At 34.0% G+C, this 20857-nt stretch overlaps 1 protein-coding gene and 2 pseudogenes across 1 annotated transcript; all 3 read left to right on the top strand.

The window, feature by feature from the left end:
- LOC141674334 (pyruvate decarboxylase 2-like) overlaps positions 1 to 12293 on the top strand; it is a 50828-nt pseudogene extending 38535 nt beyond the window's left edge.
- LOC141675276 (pyruvate decarboxylase 3-like) lies at positions 8626 to 11907 on the top strand (annotated as a pseudogene).
- Positions 12294 to 17064: 4771 nt separating the features above from the next.
- On the top strand, positions 17065 to 18018 carry LOC141674331 (uncharacterized). The gene has a single exon (XM_074481059.1). The coding sequence runs from the start codon at positions 17065 to 17067 to the stop codon at positions 18016 to 18018; it is 954 nt and encodes a 317-aa protein (XP_074337160.1).
- Positions 18019 to 20857: the final 2839 nt, after the last annotated feature.

Below are 20857 nucleotides of genomic sequence, written 5' to 3'. Positions count from 1 at the left end.
GCAGAAATGAACATTTTTGTGCACCCGACAAAGGAGCCTAGTATTATATACCAAGGCATAAAACTGTCGGAAGGAAACTAGTATATATAGCAAAAATGTAAAAGAAAAAAATAGATATATACATGTACCTAAAGAGAAAGTTACTCTAAGTCTTTCCCTCCTAGCTTTTGGTCTTAGAATGCTAAGCCCTTTCTTTCTATTAGAATTTAAAAAATGCTTAATAAAAGTGGCTTCAACCCTGTCTATTAGATATATGAATATATAGAAAGACTTAGTACTTGCTTTAAGGAGTAGAAGCTGCTAGTGAAGCAGTTTTAGTAGCAACATCGGAAGCAAGATAAATTATCTCTTTAGCAATATCCAACCATTCATAGTGTGGATCATCCACTTTAATTCTGCATATTCTAATATCTTTAAAAATTGTAAGTTTGACACATTATGTAGTCCTAAAAAACAAAGAAACATATTTTACAGGGTATACACAAATTTACATAACAAATAAAGTCATAAACATTATAAAAAACCAATAAATCTATATATAGAGACATCTAAGTAGATTGCATCAAATTAAAAGAGATATAGTAGAAAATTAGAAACAATACCCAAATGTAAGTAGTTTTTCATCAGAATTGAATTTAAGAAAAAACATAAAAAAAATTACAAGATGAGAGAGAGAGGGAGAGGGGGAGGGGGGGTTTAAGGGTACCAACAATCTCCCGGTATCTCAAATATACTAACATGTACCACTATGGTGTTAGGATTAAACATGGTACGTAAATGAAAAGTACATTAGATATGGGTTTATCTATATATCTCATAATAAACTATTTATATAATACATTATGTTTAATGTTATTATATAAAAAAGAACGTGCACAGATTAGGATTGTCTTTGATCGTTATAAGCATGGATTTCTCTCAGAAATTGTAAGCCATTAGAATACACATATAAAGAAAAAATAAACTATGTATACATAAATTCGAATATCCCCATGAGAAAAGCGTGATGAGCATATAGTACAGCCAACAAACTGTTTTAGGGTGGGTACATGATGCAAAGTCTAAATGATGTCAGAGGCTTCAAGGGATGATACTACAACAAAAATAACCCAAAGAAACATGAAATTAGGACAAGTTAGTTGGAACCCACATCCAAAATCGAGGTCCTTCTACTTCTAAAATACTTAATGAGTGCTGAAAACTAAGTATATTAGAAGAGTAAAAACATAAATGAGTACTGGATACTAAGTATATTAGAACAATATTACTATTTTAGAAAAATTTATTATCCACAAGAAAAAAATTTATAATTAAAGGTTAGTTCTTTAGACAAAATTTCATAGGATGAAAGTACTGTTGGTGAATCTTAAACTTTGAGTTATACCTTATTTTCGAATAAAGAGTTACCAACGTTTATTTTGTGTAGTGTTTGTTTTGAGGTCCGTTGTTTTAGGAGTTTTGATTTAGTAAAGGAAGTAGAATTAGTGTAGGTTGTGGGCAGGTGATCGTGTCCTATTTTTTAGCATTTTCAGTTTCCTAGTGTATTTTTTTTATATTGCCTTAGTTTGTAGAAATAAGAAGGTGTATTTTTCTGGAAAGCTGTGTTTTACTTTTCTTAGTTTTATATCATTCAGTTAATATAAATATATTGACAATATTTGGTATTAGAGCTTAGGATTTCTCGGTGAAAGTCACAAACATTAGTAATTGATATAAAGAAAGCCAAACAAGGAGGGTCGATAGGTTTGAACTATCCAACACTGGCCAAGAATAACTACACAACTTGGGCACTAAAAATGAAGGTGTATACAAGCGATGTGAAGGTGCCTGTGGAAGAAAAGACAGAAAAAGTTACATTAGCCATGTTGTATCAGGGTCGGCCAGATAATATGTTACCTCAATTGCGGAAAAAGGAACAGCAAAAGAGGCCTGAGAGGCCTTGAATACTATGTGTCAAGATGCAGAACGCGTGAAGAAAGCTAAGGTTCACACATTGAGAATAGAGTTTGAATCATTATGCATGAAAGACAGCGAAAAACTCGATCACTTCTACTTGAGGTTGAATGGGTTGGTGAACAATATGAGAGCACTCAGTGGAGAAACGAAAGAAGCCTATATGGTCAAAAAACTGCTTCGTGCAATGCCAACCAAAATACTACAAATTGTTTCGACTTTGAAGTATTTTAGAAATTTAGAAACTCTATATGTGGAAGAGGTAGTAGGATATCTAAAAGTTCATGAAGAATGAATGAAAGGGGGTGAGAAAAGGTTAATCAAATGGAGGACAACTCATGCTCACCAAGGAAGAATGGCAAAAATGTGAGAGTAGTGATGGGAAATTGTTGTTGACTCGTGAACATTGGCTAAAAATAAATAATTGCAGCAACACATATAACTCATCGTCAAGTTTTATAAATCATGGAGGTCGTGATAAAAGTGATTTGAAGTGTTACAACTGTTCTGCCTATGGTCACTTTGCTACTGATTGTCGTAAACCAAGGCGTACAAGAGATTTAAAGGAAGTTATAAATTGGCCAAGGCCAATGAAGATGAGGAATCGACTCTTCTCTTGGAAAAGTATGACGATGCAGCTGCTACACGCCTATGTGAAAAGTAGGTAATGCCCTCTCAATTTATAAAATTTCAAAATAAATCAAATATTTTGTATTTGGATAACAGACAAGTAGTCATATGACGGGTTTCACATCAAAATTCACGGAATTGAATGAAAAGATTACTGGATAGGTGAGTTTTAGGGATGGTTCTACTATGAAGATAGAGGTAAAGGGTTCTGTATCTTTCACTTTCAAAAATGGAGAAGTTTGAATCCTTGACGATGTATAACATATCCCTACTCTTCGGAATAATATATTAAGTCTTGGACAACGGTCGGAGGAAGGAAATAAAATAGCTCCTCATGAAGGTAAAGCGATCTCAAAACAACCTCATTCCTCATGAAGGTAAAGCGATCTCAAAACAGACTCTATAAAATTGTTCTTAATATTGCCAATTCGAAGCGCTTACTGTCAAAATAAGATGAGTTATCAAAATTGTGGCATATGTGTTTGGGACACGTAAATTATCATGCTTTGTCACTAATGAACAAGGATCGAATGATGAACGGAATGCCTAAGATCAATCATCCAGAGGAGTTGTGTAAGGGTTGTCTGATATCGAAGCAAACTAGAAAGCAATTTCCCTCGAAGGCAAGTAATAATGTAACAAAAGTTCTGGAACTAATTCATGGGGATCTTTGTAGCCCATTTCATCTTGAAACTGCATCTGGTAAGAGGTTTTTTTTCTTCCCATTGATGATTTTAGTCAATATATGTGGGTATATTTTTTGAGAAACAAAGATGAAGCATTCGAGGCTTTCAAAATCTTTTATGCTTTGGTTGAAACAGGTCCAGAACGAAAGGTTAGAGTCGTGATAACTGATTGGGGTGGTGAATTTGGGTCAAACGAATTTATGAAGTTTTATGAAAAGGATGGAATAACAAGACATTACACTGCACCATATACGCCACAGCAGAATGGTGTTGTGGAACGTCAAAATCGGACTGTTGTGGAGATGGCCAAGATTTGTTTAAAAGAGATGAAACTCCCTTCTTTTATGTGGGGTAAAGCTGTTAGACACTCCGTGTATTTGCTGAACAAGCTTCCAATGAGAGCTCTGTCAGGAATAACTCCATATGAGGCGTGGAAGGAGAAAAAGCCACAAGTTGGACATATCAGGGTCTTTCGGTGTATTTCTTACATGCGAATTCCAAGTCAGAAAATGAGCAAACTGGATGACAGGAGCAAACCGGTGGTGAATCTGGGTAAAGAACCGGGAAATCAGGCTTATCGCCTTTATGATCCCAATAGTAACAAGGTTTTCGTGAGCCGAGATGTTATATTTGAGGAAAATAAGTCGTGGCCTTGGGAGACAAATGATGTTAGCGAAGCTGCCATGTTTATAATTGAGGGTATGGCTGAGGTAAAAGGAAGGGAATCATGAAGTGTTAAAACTAATCATGAAAGTGACGTTGAAAGTAACAAGTCAGCAGAGCCTCCTATACTACAATCACCTGTGCAACAACTGAAACCGGAGAATTATGATAATAATGCAGAACTAAAGGGAATCATAAATCTGAGTGAAATTTATAATGAGACTGAGGAGCACCAATGGATGAGGAGTTATACCTTATGGGAATCGAGGAACCTATAAATTTTGTACAGGCAGCTAAAGACATAAATTGGAAATTAGCCATGAAGAAAGAGATGCAGTCAATTGAAGAAAATCAGACCTGGAAATTGTCTGAACTGCCACTTGGGAAGAAAGTTATAGGCCTAAAATGGATATTCAAGTTAAAAAAGAATGCTGAGGGAATAATTGTGAAGCACAAAGCGAGATTAGTACCCAAAGGTTATGTTCAAGAACGTGTAGTTGATTTTGACGAAGTCTATGCTCCTGTGACAAGGCCTGAAATGGTTCATTTTCTATTAGATTTGGCTGCTAAGAACGAATTGGAAGTTCACCATCTCGATGTCCCAAAAACAAAGGTGTGTAGCTTTATCATCTTGTGAGGTGGAGTTTATGGCTGCAACTGCAACAACTTGCCAGGCTATATGGATTCGTAATGTTTTAAGTCAGATAACATCATACTACATTGGACTAGTTGTATTGTAATTTAAATCTTTCAAAAAAGATGTCTAAATTCAAAAAAATTGTTAACTTTATATCTAGATACAAAAAAGAGCAGAGAAGTATATTAATTGATCCACTGGTTAACATATTTAAAAAAAAATACATTATTATACTTTATTTCATATCATCGAATATGCTAGTAGTTAACATGAAACAGAACACTCAAACATATGAAACAAATAATCATTACATAAGCCCGTGAATTCATCACTAACACGGAGGAAAATTATTACATTAAAGATGTTCAAAAGAAAGAATCCCATAAATCGAATGTGTACCTTATATTTACACCATTGACATTCTTTGCAACCCAATTTACAGTAGCAGACACACTATTGACCAGAGAATAAACCATATAATTAGTAATTCTACTCTGATTATGTTTCATAATAAAATATAAAAATGTTGTGTCAAATTAATAAAGATTACATATCAAATTTTAATCAACAGCCAAATATATTTTTTTGTAACATAATTAGATTCGGGAAAACAAAGGGACGAGAATGGGAAGGTAAAGAAAGAGAACATGGAGCAGGGAAGAGAAAGAAGGGAGAGAGGGGGGGGGGGGAGATTACCGAAAACGAATGCAACGGTCTGGGATCGAAGAAGTTAACAAACCCAATTAGGTAAAAGTGATGGGAAAATTAACAAGAAAAAATATGTTACATGGCTATGTATGTATACATATTCAATCGTTAGTATTGACATACTTCATACCAGAAATGTAAGTTAGGAAATTGCTTGGATAGATGAATGAGGTTTGATGGTTTCCGGGACCAATGTTTCCATCGAGCGATGTTATAATGGACAGAGTTTGATTTGGGGAAAAATAGATTAAAATTGGCCCGACCACTATTAAGTCTCGGTTAAACTATTTTTTTAATAATTAAAAAATTTATTTTATGTCAGATTAGAAACAGCCAACGTATATACAATCACATATATATCGAGTGCTAAAAAATCGATGTATATGATGAGTATTAGTAATGATCTTATACGATGGTGAACTAGACCTGACATAAAATGAGTTTTTATACATCGACCAATTTAGAGACGATATATATGTCACCCTTATACATTGGTTGTTTATTGAACCGACGTAAATGGTACTTTCAGAAGGTTAATATATGTCGCCTTTTTAAAAAACCCGATGTATGAAGTCTTATATAGGTCGGATTCTTCTACGCGCATCGTAAATTAGGCGACATAAAAGTTTGATTTTGTACTAGTGAATTTAATGTCTATGACTGGTTGTATAAATTAATATTCCTTGGAATTGCTTGGTATTTATTTTGTGAAATGCAATATTGAGGATGTGTATTTCAATTATTTTTTAGGCTGGAACTATGTTGCAGTAGGTACTAAATCTGTTGTAAATAATTAACCTTTTGTAAAATAGAAGATGTTGCTACAGGTGTGTTGCCATAGGTAAACAACTAGGTCCATATATGGGCCCCATGGCCCCACAGATAGGCCCCGCATGTGAGCCCCCTATGAACCCCACAATTCTGAAAAACATTCTAAGATCTTTTGCAACACACTGAGTATGCTACTATAGAGTCCAAAATATATTATTATTGAGATCTATTGTAACAGAGATTGGTATGTTACAATAGAGTAGTTTCTATGTTGCTATAGATATCTATACTAACTAGCTACGAGTCAACATAGCTTTGTTGTTGTCTTAGCCCTTTTCGGGTCTTTAGCAATATTTTGTTGGTCCTATATATAGCAACACAGTTATGGGGTTGCTTAAAGCAATCTATGGTGTAGTGAAAGGTCCACTTATTCGGAATAGATAAAAAATGATCCAACCGTACATATGTTAAAATGGTTACAAAAAAATATTAAACACAAAATTTTAAGAATTTTTAATCATTTGAACTTGATTACTTTAACAAATAAAGTCTAACTAAACTGAATTCTAAATTTCACCGTACGCTCTTAGTGAAATTTTATCATGTCACTAAAATTTATCGATGGTAACATCTTTATGGTTGAATCATTCATAAGTATTTTTTTTAAAAAAATTAAAACATCAATATGGAACTAAATACCGGTTAAATTCACTACTAGAAAAAGGTCAACAGACATCAGTTCACTAATGTCTATTTTGTTCAAAACTGATGTCTTCGTGGGTGTAGACACTACGCCATAGGCAACGGTTTTTATCCACTGTTGCACGAAAAGCGTTGCATTATCTACAAAATTTTCAGTTTATTGCAACAAAGTCGAGAAGGCGTTGCAGTACATTGAAGCTAGTGTTGCTAATAACTGTTAGTGTTGCGCAGCATGCAACTGTAGAGGTCACAGCGTTGCATTAGATATATTTTTTTATTTAATAAATGCTGACATGGAAAATAAATCTGAGATGGCATGTTTGGGACCCATAGTTGATGACGTGGCATGCTAACGTGTCATGCCACGTCAGCATTTTGGACCCCATATGTGGGACCCACTAGTGACGTGGCATGCTTTCATGGGACCCACATGTGGGGCCCAAAATGCTGACGTGGCATGCTGGCGTGGCAGCTGACGTGGCACTTCAAGCCTTGCATTTGCTTTCTCGTGTTGCAGTAGGTTATTTACTGTTGCCTTAGTTATTGTATTATTCTTAAAATTTATTTGTTATATTCATATTCTAATTTTTTTAGAATAATTTTTAATTGATCCAACCGTATGGATGTTGTTTCCTACTAGTTTTAGAGATGCGTAATTGTTTTAAAAAAATAGATTTTATATCACGTGCTTTTATAATAGTCAAATCACGGTGCACACGGGTTCCGGGTGGTGATTCTATTTTTTTAAAATTTGTGTTCAATGATCAAACCGTACGGATGATGATACCTACTAAATTTAGAGATGTCTAAATATTTTTTAAAAAAATTAGATTTTATAGCGTGTGTTTTTATAATAGCCAAATTACGGTCAACACGGGTTCCCATAACTCAGTCTTGTCCCTAGTGATGACTCTATTTTTTTAAATTTTTTGTTCAACGATCCAACCGTACGGATGATGATACCTACTAATTTTAGATATGTCTAATTTTTTTAAAAAAAATAGATTTTAAATCATGTGTTTTTATATTAGACAAATTACGGTCAACACGAATTCCTATATCTAATTCTTGTCCCGAGTGGTGATTCTATTTTTTAAATTTTGTTCAACGATCCAACCGTACGGATGATGATACCTACTAATTTTAGAGATGTATAACTTCTAAAAAAATTAGATTTTATATCGTGTATTTTTATATTAGTCAAATTACGGTCAACAAGGGTTCCCATAACCAAGTCTTGTCCCGAGTGGTGATTTTATTTTTATTAAAATTCTTGTTTGATGATTCAACCGTACGGATGATGTTATCTACTAATTTTAGAGATGTGTAATATTTTTAAAAAAATATTAGATTTTATATCGTGTGTTTTTATAATAGACAAATTACGGTCAACCCGGCTTCCTATAACCAAGTCTTGTCCCGAGTGGTGATTCTATTTTTTTAAAATTCTTGTTCGATGATCCAACCGTACATATGATGTTACCTACTAACTTTTTAGATGTACATTTTTTTTAGAAAAAAATAGATTTTATATTATATTATTTTTATAATTTTACAATTTTGTATTATTTTTTATAGATATTGGAAAATGGGGAAATATAATAAAAATATGATTTATTTTTATAATTATCTAGACAATTTTTTGAGTGTAAAGTAATTTTTAAGATATTTTTAAAATTTTCTAGCTATTTAATATTAATTTTTAATTAGTCTTTAATTCAGTAAATAGAAATTAGAAAATCAGCCACTTGATTGCTACATGGAAGAAGAGTATTGGATGGTGAATGCATCACGCGGATCTGCAACTTCAGTTTTAATCAAGACCATCCAATTAATGTAAAAAAAACAGAATTTGGATAAATTCTGATCGTTGGTTCATATAAACTCCAAAACCTATAGGAGTGTACAACTTTCTTACACTCATCAGTTTTTCCTACGCTCATCAGTTCTTCCCCTTTTCCTCTGAATCTTCCAACTTTTTCGCTAACAAAACAATTGAGATAAAAATCATTTCTTTTCAGCCTTCGTGAAATCCAACCATGGCTAATACTGGTCGATTGTAGAAAGTTTGGGGCTTTCGATTGTTTAAGGGAGAGGAGAGGGGGAGGGTTCGAGAGGGACGAGAGTTGGGGAAAGAAGAGGGACGAGAAAGGTGTCAGTTGATGAGTAGGTGTAATGGGGGTGTTGTGGGTGCTGTTAAGCCTAAGGGGTCGAATCCATTTGGCAATTATTTTTCAGTGCAACAATTGTTTTAATATTGAAGAGGCTAAAAAGATTCATTTGTGTATAACTAAAGATGGGTTGTTTAGGGATGTGTTTTTGTCGAATACCCTTATTAATTTTGTATGTTAAATTGGGTGATCTGGGTTGTGCAAGGTTGGTGTTTGATGATATGTCTGACAGAAATATGGTGTACTGGGCTTGTTTGGTTTCTGGGTATGTTCAGAATAGTTATGATATTGGGAGTGTTTTGAGAGGGTGTTATAAGCTTGGAAGTAGGGGTTTTGGACATGGATTGCAAGTTCATGGGATGGTTCCGAAAATGGTGTATGTATTTGATGTTGTTGTTTGTAATGTGTTGATTTCGCTTTATGGAGGGTGTATGTAGTTTCCGGATAGTGCGTTTCATGTTTTTGGTGTGATTTTGGTGAAGAATTCGGTGTCCTGGAATTACAATCCAAAGTTCTAGTGAACATCTGATGCTGGAAGATGCGGCAGTTAGGAGAAATTCATACTAAGAAGATCTATGTCCCTCTCAACTTAGGGAAGCTGATGTATCAACCTCAGGTGGAAACATGTCTTGTATAAATGATGAAACAAGCATGAATGACTCATTAATGATGGTTTTCTGTGAACAAAGGGCTCCTGGTAAGGAAATAGTCTGCAACAAGGAAATTAAACAAATTCCGCATGACTTTCAATATAATTGCTGAGACAGGGGATGCCTGGTTTAATTTTCAGAAGATGAAATTGCCAAAAGGATGCGGGTGAGCATCCCTTTCAATATAATTTCCTAAGGTATATAATGTGTTTGCATGTATTGATAAGCGATTAATTTTAACGTAAGTGTAATAATACAGGTATGAGTTCCAAATGCAATTTGGGTCCATTGGGTGGTCGGTCGATGCAACTCTAGGGTAAGCACAGGCTGCTAATGATAAGCGATTAATTTCTTTCATTGGTGATGGAAGCTTTCAGGTAACTCATCACTACTTATTTGTTTTTTTCCAATAATGGAACATATATGGTGTTAACTGTTGGAAATCCCACCATTTTTATCAGAATCATTCCTTCTTTATTTCATATTAACAAATTCTATATCCCTTGCAGGTTACTGCTCAAGATGTGTCAACAATATTTTGATGTAGTCAGAATCAAATAATTTTTCTGATAAATAACGATGGTTATACCATTGAACTTCAGATCCATGATGGACCATACAATGTGATCAAGAACTGGAACTACACGATTCATAATGGTGAAGGCAAATGTTGGACGACTAAGGTCAGTCGAGAAAACCTAATACATAATATATCATTTACTTACAAGTTAGAGAAGTGAAGCTTATTTTTTAAAAAAAAAGTATTGTTGACACCGGCATTTCTTGAATTGTCCAGGTCCGCTGTGAGGAAGATCTTATCAAAGCAATAGAGACGGCAACGGGAGAAAAAAAAGATTGTCTTTACTTCAATTGAAGTGATTTGTCACAAGGATGATACAAGCAAAGAGCTGCTCGAGTGGGGATCTAGGGTCTCTGTTGCCAATAGCCGGCCACCGAACCGCTAGTAAATCTTTTGTTGTTCCTGCTATCTGCTGGAATAAGATTACATGCTGAACTTTGTTCAATAGATTATGAATCTTTAATTACGGAATTAATCATTTTGTTTAGTGTAACATTTTCAAGTTCAATTCAATTATGTTTTTCTGACTTTCTATATACATATACGTCTTCATCTAATATCGAACTCCGGGACCTGATGACCAAATTTGAGTTCCTTTTTGAGAAATTGGCACTATTAGACTTTGTTTCATTGGATTCCTCTTCATTCCATAGTCTACACTGTCACAAAGACCTTCTGCTTCATTAATTTGTGTATGGTATATACTCTATCTACCAACAACTTCTGCTTTATAAGCTAGCATTCTGAAGCTCCTTCCCGGAAGTAGTTTAGCAGTGGCTATTTTAGGGATGAGTTTTAGTTTTCAGGAGAAAATTTTTAATTAAAGTAGTTGGTCAATGTGTATCATGGTGGCTATGTGCTAAAGAGCTAGGTTGTACTGGGATGTTCAAAAATAATTCACAAAGTTGGTTTATATAAATATTGGCTAAGAGTTAGCTGGAAATGTAATATATGTATCTTGCTATATTCTCCTTGAATACTCTTACCACTTTTATCTAGTTCTTTGCTATCCTCTGTTCCTCTCCGAAATCTTTAAAATTCCTTATGTTTCATCTTCTTTTCAAAAATCTTCTCAGCTTTACTTTCCAGTTTTTAGAACCAAAAGCCAAATTTCAGGTCAACTTTTATAATAGTAAAATATGGAATCCCAAAGTTGAAGCATATATTTATTCTTGTCTTTGATGAAAACATGTAAGAAAGTGATAAGTGAATATTTAAGAGAGTTAAATTTAATAGCTTATAACCAGCTGTGACATGATAATAGTTTGATGTGTTTCTTGTGGTCTTATCTCATCCTTTCTTTAATGAAATGTTTCAGTTTTTCTTATATATCTCCTAATCTCTTTTAGGCTATTTAGGATGACTTAGGAAGGATCCGAATTCAAAAGCCAGAGAAAGGCCCATTTCTTGTCTCCGGAAAGAATATCGATAATCTCAATAATGACTGTGAAAAAGGGGCATGATTGTCTTAGATTATGTGCTGAATTTATGTGCAAAGCAATTTTTTTGGATAGAAGACTAATATGTCGGTATTTTATTTTTTCGGTTTCTTATCTCGATCCTACAATTAAATGTATGTCCATGCATACTATTTATTTAGTTTTTACCAGAATAAGGTGCAATGTTATCTCAATATAGGTTTGCCTATAATGCTCTAAGCTGGAGCATGGTTTTTCTTATAAATTTTTATTTTGTTTGACAGTATTCACTCGACTAACTGATTATTGTCTACTAAAATTGTTGCTTTCAGGAATTGCTAAAGATATTGGTTCAAACTCAACAAAGAAGCGTAAATCTACATGGATGCCTTTCCCAATGCTGTTTAAAGCCATCTCAAATACAGGCATTTTTGTCTCTGGATCACATCGACTGGCAGTTCTCTACCTGGCTGGAAACAAACACATTATGCTTTACAACGTCAAAATGAGTTATAAGGCTATAGTTGAAATGAGTAGGTGACATTATTTAGAAAAGAAAAGAAAAAAATTGCTCATTTGTTCTTTTGAAGTTAGAATTTGGTACTTTGATAATTTAGTAAGTTTTAAATTTCATTCGATGCTTGTTGTATTAATTGTTGGATGCCTTGTTTGGCAGAAATAATGTAAAAGCAAAATAACTATGCCAATTTTTTTAATTTTTGAAGTGTTGCATTTGACTCTATATGGTGTTGCATAAGACTAAAAATGATGTTACATATGAATAAAAATGGTGTTGCAAATGACTAAAATCAGTATTGCATTACATATTATGGGATCCACTCTTGACGTGGCAAAAGTGGAGCCCACTGCTAATGTGGCAAATATGGGACCCCTTGCTGACGTGTCAAAGTAGGGCCACTGCTGACGTGGCAATATGACATGTCACTTGCCACGTAGGACACAGTGGTGATGTGGCTTCATTTTATGAAACACTAACTGTTGTAGTCATTGTACGCTTTTACTGTTGCAAAAGACGCATAATGTAATGCTTCATGGTGTTGCATAATTCATTGCCTTAAGGCTCTACGACCACGTCCATATTAGCAACCCTTCCTGGTGTTGCCTATATAAACAGTTGTGTGATAGTCACTTTAAAAATGATGAAAACCGTTGTATGTCTCATTGTACATAATATTTTTAAAAAAACTGTTTTCTATTGATATTCTTTGCAATGGTTTAAATCTTTTACACCATTGTCTTTTAAACAAAAAACATTCATGACAACAGTTTTAACTAGTTAAAAGAAGTTTATAAACGGTTGTTTATGAAAATATCGAATAAGTTAACAATAATGGTTTTTCTACAAAACCATTGTTGTTAAGTTAGGTAGACAATAGTTGAATAAAGAAACGGTTGTTTAAAAAATTTCCTAACAATGCTTAATATAGAGTACATGTTGTGAATTCTTGATTGTAGCCAGTATTAAAAAACGTTGTTGAATCTCACTTAATACAACTGTATAAACAACCGTTGTCCAACCTTCGATCACACGAGTGTTGGATAGACAACGGAAATTCTACCCGTCACACAACGATAAAAAACAGTTGTATGATTGCAAATATGTTGTAGTGATATTACCTTATGCAACACCATTTAGGCCTTATGCAACTGTATAGTAGGGGTTGCCTTTGTGCACTTATGGCGTAGGGAGAGAAAAGTATTTTCATTTTCACATCGGTTGAAAACTGTTGTCAAAAGTCACCCCAGACATGAGCTCCTTGAAAACACTAATGTCTAATATGTATATAGACATCAGTCATAGACATGTCTCATTTATAGACATCAACTATAAACTGATGTTTGATTAATTTAAAATTGATGTGTTCGTGGGCGTAGAGATTGAACTTTTTACATAGGTTTTTTTTCAAAAGTTTATAATGTAAATACACATTTTGGACATTATTCACATTTATATTCACTAATGTTAAATATTTACATGGTCTAACAATATACATACTAAAAAATGCTAAAACCAAAAACCAACAAATGTTATCATATTTAAATAACTAAAACGTTAATTATCATTACAAAACAAATCCAAATACATTATTTATCATTACGAAAACAATCCAAAGAATTTTAGTATACAGTAAGAAAATCAAAAACATGATTTTCCAAAACTACTAAATTATCAAACATATTGCACCTAGTATATACCGAAACAGGGCACCATTTACTCGTGATTTCCTTAATCCACCATCATGTGTTGATCTTACATTGGCTTCATCATGCCAAATTTAGTAAAATAGTCATGTATGTATTGAGATAAAAGAATAATATACTGATTAAAAAAATTATGAAAGCTGTTATGAGGAGTTACTATTATTCTAAATGGGTTGTTTAAAGTAGATTTTAAAGTAGATCCCGAAGAAGCAAGTTCTTTTGAGTGCAGCAGCTTTGCTAGCCCAAAACGCTTAAATAAAATGCTTCGTAGAGGAGATTAGAAAGAACTTTTAACCTGAATATGCACTTACACAACACAGTGACGATGAGGAAGCTTAAGTGTGTACCTGAATATCATCACCGGATAGGATATCCACTAGTTCAGCTAAAAATAAGTTTAACACCTGAGTTTTTGAATCTGGTAAAGATGGCACAAAGTAACAGCTCCCATATACTGTTAAATCTGACGCATAAAACTTATAGCAAACATTAATCTAACACTCCTTTAGTATTGCAAATCATGACATCTAGGAATGTTGAAACCAGACATTTTAGAGCAAAATTTGGAGGGGCAGTAGCCTGACATTGGCTTAAACAAATAGTGGTAAACAAGTACATCAGACCAAGCTACAGACTAATTTTTCAACGTGTATTTGGATATTTATGACGACTAAAATAAGGGGAAAAGATTAAAAGAACTGTTTCAAAGTAATGTCCTGCCCCTGCATAGTTTACTATTTGAAATATTCCCACTGAAGAATAATGCGCAAGGCAAAATAACATGCTGGAATATATGAACTAGTAGTATAAGAGTTTAGAAAAATATTGAACAAGATAAACCAGACAGATAATCTGAGCCAAGGATGTTATTACCTCAGAATTGTAGAACCTAAGTTCCCACCTATAATTATGGGCTCCATCTAACATCTCAATACGGTTTGCAGGGTTCCTAAAATCCACAGGTGTGCCTTCAGTTGAACAGATCAAAAATCCAATTACACCACTGCACTGCTATAAAGAAGTCATATTTAATAATAAAACCATGAAGAAATAAATATTGTAATTTGTATCAAACCATAAACGTATAGATGCTGCTTATTAATAGAGGAACTCATTAAAAAGAATTGACTAGTACATGTTAAAAAGAAAAGCTAGCTAATATAACAAGGAATTAATGCAACCACATACTTTCTGCCATATTACAAAATACACCTCCAGGTGTCAGTGCAATTAAAAATGCCAAATGCCAAAAAATACAAGTTGGATTTTGACGCCACCTTTAAATTCTTTGCACCTCCCTCATCAACTTTGTCTCATTGTACAATAATTCTATGAACATGATTGAGATTTGAGATACTATCTAAATTAATACTTCCCCAAACACACTAAGTTATTTTCCCTAATCCATGGACTGCTTTAAATCCTAACTTTAGCACTTTAATTTTTTCTCTGATCAATACCATGAAACTTCCTCTCTTCTCTAATACATACTTCATTTTATTATTGTCGTGTAATTTAACTACCAACTTATATTGTTTTTCCAATTAAACATCACCTGCAAACTACAACTAGATCATCGTAAAAATGTATTAGTTTACATGAAATATTTTATGAAAACATTAATTCGTTGAAAACATTTAAGTTCGGCAAAAAATAAACATGTTTATAAAACAATATGTTTTTTCATTGTTATGATAACAATGATATCCAAATATATATAGTGTACTTATTATATCTTCTTTCATTATTTATGTAACAAAGTATATAAATAATATTATTAATCACAAATATGTAAATATATATATATGTGTTTAAAGTATTATTTATATTTATAGTAAATATGAAATGTGAATTTATAAATATATAAGAAAATATATTAGAATAATCAGATTATCACTGGGCTATTTCGGGCTTTTAATTGGGTCGGGCCGGGCCGAAGCCCGGGCTTTTAACCGCGTCGGGCCGGGCTTTGCCTAAAAATATAGGGCCCATCGAGGCCCGAAGCCAGGGCCAGGACCAGGCCGGGCTTTGACTGGGCTTTGATTGGATCGGGCCGGGCCAGATTTTCGGGCCCGGGTTTTTGGTGCATCTCTATAGTTCTCACACAATCTTCGAATCTCCTAGTCCAAGATGATGGCTACTCTAGTCTGCACAACTACACTAATTATCAGTCCAACTGTATATACATTAGATCAAACAAATCATGCCTGCCAAAAGGTTATATAAACTAGCTTGAAATCTTTTACTGCAGCTGTGGGTAGTTCCCTGTGTTAGGCTATTCCCTTGTTATCCTCTGGCTTGTTTTTTTGTTTTATTTACTTGCTAATAAAGCTTCTGAGTACTTCTGTCCTTCCGTCAAAAATCTATCGAAAATACTTATTCTTCCTTCAACTATAGCTGGTACTACTCTGCTTCCATTTTAGGAAATGGCGCGCCTCATGTTATTGCTAGTATTGTCTCTTTTATGAGATCAGGTGTTGTTGATGTTGGCCTCAACAATATCTTATCTGATGCAATTAACACATGTAATTATAGGCATTTAGTATTGTGATGCAAGTATATTATCTACTAGAAAATGGGGTTAAATTCAACCGGTTAAATCCACCGTATATGGTTGAATTTGAATTAAACGTTGTTAGACCTTTGACATGCGCTCAAATTCAACCGAACAAATTCCACCGTCACTAAATGCAACCGACTAAATTTAACCGGTTTTAAATTCAACCAGAACTCGTTGAATATAGTGTTCCTAACTTTTCCCTAGGCGGTAAATTCCCCCCCCCCAAAGTTAAATTCAACCGAATAAATTCAACTGCTTTATAGTCAACCAGAACCGGTTGAATTTAGAACAACCAATTTTTGGGTGAGCGTGAAACCCTACTGTCAGTATCCTTTCTTTTCAGTGGCCTCTTTTTTCTTCTTTCACCATTTCTCCTATCTCCTTTAATTTCTTAATCTTCAATTTTAAAAGCATTCATGTCCAAGTAAGTATTCTTTCACATTTTTCATACATATACTTGTAATTCTTGTATTCATATATTTCAATTGTGTTAATATTGTTAATTTTTTTATATGTCCATTGTGTTAATATTGTCAGTTGTGGCTAAATTAGTGTGATTATTACTTGTTTTTAGTATGTTAAGATAATCGTAAGACATTGAGTTATATAATGATTGTATCAATCATACCAATGAAATATTAATTTAATTAAGTTGTTTATTGATGTTATTCTTATCTATAATAACTAATTAATCAAAATATGATAATTGTAGATGGCATCCGATCGAAGTTGGATGCATCGTAGGTTTGATGCAAGGAATAATATAACCGAGGAGTACAAACATGGTGTACAAAATTTCATCAATTTTTCTATGAAAGGGGAAGTTGATTCAATGGGGAGGATAAGATGCCCATGTAATGAGTGTGGAAATACATGGCGTAAATTACCCAATATTATAACTTATGATTTGTATCGACATGGCATTATGGAGTCATATACTAAATGGGTTTTTCATGGCGAAAAGCGTAGGTCCGGGGTTGAAGCTGAGACTAGTTTGGGTAATAATGATCGTAGAGATGATGATATGTATGATGCACGTGAAATGCTACAAGACTTTGCGGATGCACATGGAAATTTCGGGAATGGTGAGGAGGAACCGACTGCAACAGCAAAAATTTTTTATGAGATGTTAGACGGTGCTTCTGAACCTCTTTATCCAAATTGTCCAAATTCTACAACTTTGTCATTCGTAAATAGGTTGTTATATTTCAAGAACAAGCATGGTTGTAGTAATAAGGGCTTTGATGAGTTACTTGAACTTATTGGGTCAGTATTGGCGGAGAAACACAATCTACCTGAGACATATTATGATGTGAAAAAGATGATAAGTGGTTTGAATATGGGATATGAAAAGATTGATGCTTGCGAGAATGATTGCATGTTATTTTACAAGGAAAATAGTAAAAAGACATGTTGTGACATATGTCACAAAGGTCGATATAAGGACCGAAAGGATAACCAAAAGAAGCTGATTCCAAGAAAGATCTTGCGATACTTTCCATTTATACCGAGACTACAACGTTTGTACATGTCTGAGCAGACTGCTAAGTATATGATGTGGCACCATGATAGGGTCATAGTTGATGGCCAGTTATCTTACCCGGTAGATGGAGATGAATCGAAAATATTCGATATTAGATTTCTGAGATTTGCAAAAGAGGCATGAAATATCAGACTTGGCCTTTCTAGTTATGGATTTGACCCATTTCGTGATCCACTTGCCAGGGATTATACCGTATGGCCTGTTGTGGTGGTTGTTTACAACCTTCCACCATCTATGTGCATGAAAGCTCCATATATGTTCATGCCTCTCATTGTTCCCTGTCCTAGTGATCATACAAAAGACCTACATATTTACCTCCGACCGTTAATTGATGAATTGAAGCTATTATGGCATACAGGAGTGGAAACATATGATAGGTCATCACGCACAAATTTTCAGATGAGGGCTGCACTAATGTGGACTATTAGCGACTTTCCAGCACTTGCAATGTTAAGTGGATGGTCGACTAAGGGTAAGTTGTCTTGTCATGTATGTAGTGGTGATATCAAAGGCTTTCAACTAAGGAATGGTGGTAAGCCTTCTTTCTTTGGCACTGCTCGATATTTTTTGGAACCAGGTGATCCATTGAGGAGTAGCACAAAGTTTGGAAAGAAAGAGGTTCGTTCGGTCACAGCTCGACATTCAGGTGGAAGGGCAAAGACTGTATGTGATCTTATACAATTTCCTCCTCCAGGAAAGTTAACAAAAAGAAGACCTCGGGACTATGGTGTTACTCATAATTGGACTCATTATTCTTCATTTTTTGAGCTCCCGTATTGGGCGACACATGATCTTCGTCACAATATTGATGTCATGAATAATGAAAAGAATGTTTTTGAAAACATTTTTTACACAATGTTAGCTGACAAGAACAAGACAAAATATAACTTAAAATCAAGGTATGATTGTGAGGAACTTGGTATTCGACGTGAGTTGTGGGTTCAAGATGGAGACATAATGCCACATGCTCCATATGCGCTCTTGAGGGAACAAGTTGATAATTTGTTTTAGTGGATTTCAACACTTAAACTTCCGGATGGTTATGTTTCAAATATAGCTAGGTGTGTGAATTTTGAAAAACATACTATTCGTGGTATGAAATAGCATGATTGTCATGTTTTCATGCAAAAATTATTGCCTATTATTTATCGTGACTTATTACCGAGGCAAGTGGTTGATGCCATTATTGAATTGTCCAACTTCTTCCAAGATTTGTGCTCATCTACCTTCAAATACTCTGATTTGTTAAAAATGGAGAAAGATATTGCGAGGATAATGTCTAAGTTTGAAACCATCTTTACTCCCGGTTTCTTTGACCCGATGGAGCATTTGCCACTACATTTGGCCACCGAGTGTAAGTTGGGTGGCCCTGTTACATATCGATGGATGACCCTTTTGAAAGATTTTTACATGGATTAAAGATGAATGTTAGAAATAATGCACATCTGGAGGGGTCAATGGCTGAATCCTATATTGAGGAGGAATGTGTGCACTTTTGTTCTCTATATTTTGAATCCAAAGTTGAAACAATGTACAATCGATTGCATCGTTACGAGGCACCCAAAACGTGTAATGATCCTAACTTGTTAGAAGTTTACACGTATCCGGTGAAACCCATTATAAGAAAAGGGCATAGAATCTTGACGGCTAATGAAGATAGACTCATCAAATATTATGTTCTTATCAACATACCGGAGGTTGCAAAGTACTTGGGGTAAGGTCTTTAACAAATCTATGATATTTTTTCCTTTGATTTATTTTATTGTAATGATTGTTATTTGTTTTTAGTGAATTTAACACGTTGGTACATAGAAAATACCCAGAGTTTGATGATGCAGCAAAAGAAAAATTTCAAAAAGATCGATTCACAAATTGGTTTGAAAGAAGGGTATGTGTCTAAACACATACATATAAATGTTTCTTATTGTCCTCAAATATTATAATTGTAATGCACTTATAAATATATATAAATTTTTAGGTAGCGGATGATCCACAACTCAAAAATGTTTTTAAGGATTTAATAAAAGGTCCGATGCGAGATGTGGATATTTATAATGGTTTCCACTGTAATGGTTACAAATTTGGTTGTGCAAATTCTAATGAACGCACTTCACCAAATTCGGGTGTGCTTGTCATTGGTAAGAAATATACGGTACTTAATTATTTCGTATCTATTGTTCTCTCTTTCTTTATATTAATGCATTGCTTGTACCTAAGAAATTTACTCATTTATATGTAGGATCTTTATGTAAGGGGAGTTTTGAAAATAATTATGGTCGACTCGAAGAAATACTTGAGCTTCATTACCGTAATGGGCATAAAGGTATATTATTTAAATGTCATTGGTTTGATCATACAAAGCATGTCAAGGTGGATAGAAATAGGATGACAACGGTGGATGTTCGATCAACATTAAATGCGGAAGATGTGTTCGTGTTAGCTAGTCAAGCTCATCAAGTGTATTATGCAAGGCATATTTCTAATCCAAGATCACCATGGTACACCATTTTAACAACAAAGAGTCGTTTTGTTAATGTAGAAGTGAAATCTAAAAGGAACTTTACATCAAGTGAAGATGCCTTACAAAATGAGGTTTCAAATGCTTCATCATCTCATGTCGAGCTCGTGATGATTCATGATCCTTCAAAATTTTTTATTGATTTGAGATTTGTTAAAAATGATAATTCTACGGATGAGTACAACGAAGAACAAAATCAAGATGAAGACATGATTATTGATGAAGAAAGTGAAAGTGAGGAAGATGACATGGCTTAATTTAAAATTTTAGTGATTTTACAAAAAATATGTTTAAGTTGAAAATTATTGTAATGGTTGTGTTTAATTTTTCAATTGTAATATTGATTTGTATTAGACATTAAATTTTAAATGTTAGATAAATATATATTAGCCTCCAATTAATTATTGTTGCAAAAGCAGGGCTCAGGTTCCAGTAGCTACTGGA

The sequence above is a fragment of the Apium graveolens genome, chromosome 7, assembly GCF_009905375.1.
Source record: "Apium graveolens cultivar Ventura chromosome 7, ASM990537v1, whole genome shotgun sequence".
Classification (NCBI taxonomy): Eukaryota; Viridiplantae; Streptophyta; class Magnoliopsida; order Apiales; family Apiaceae; genus Apium; species Apium graveolens.
Note: the sequence above shows the minus strand (reverse complement) of the source record. Positions and strands in the feature narration are given on the sequence as shown.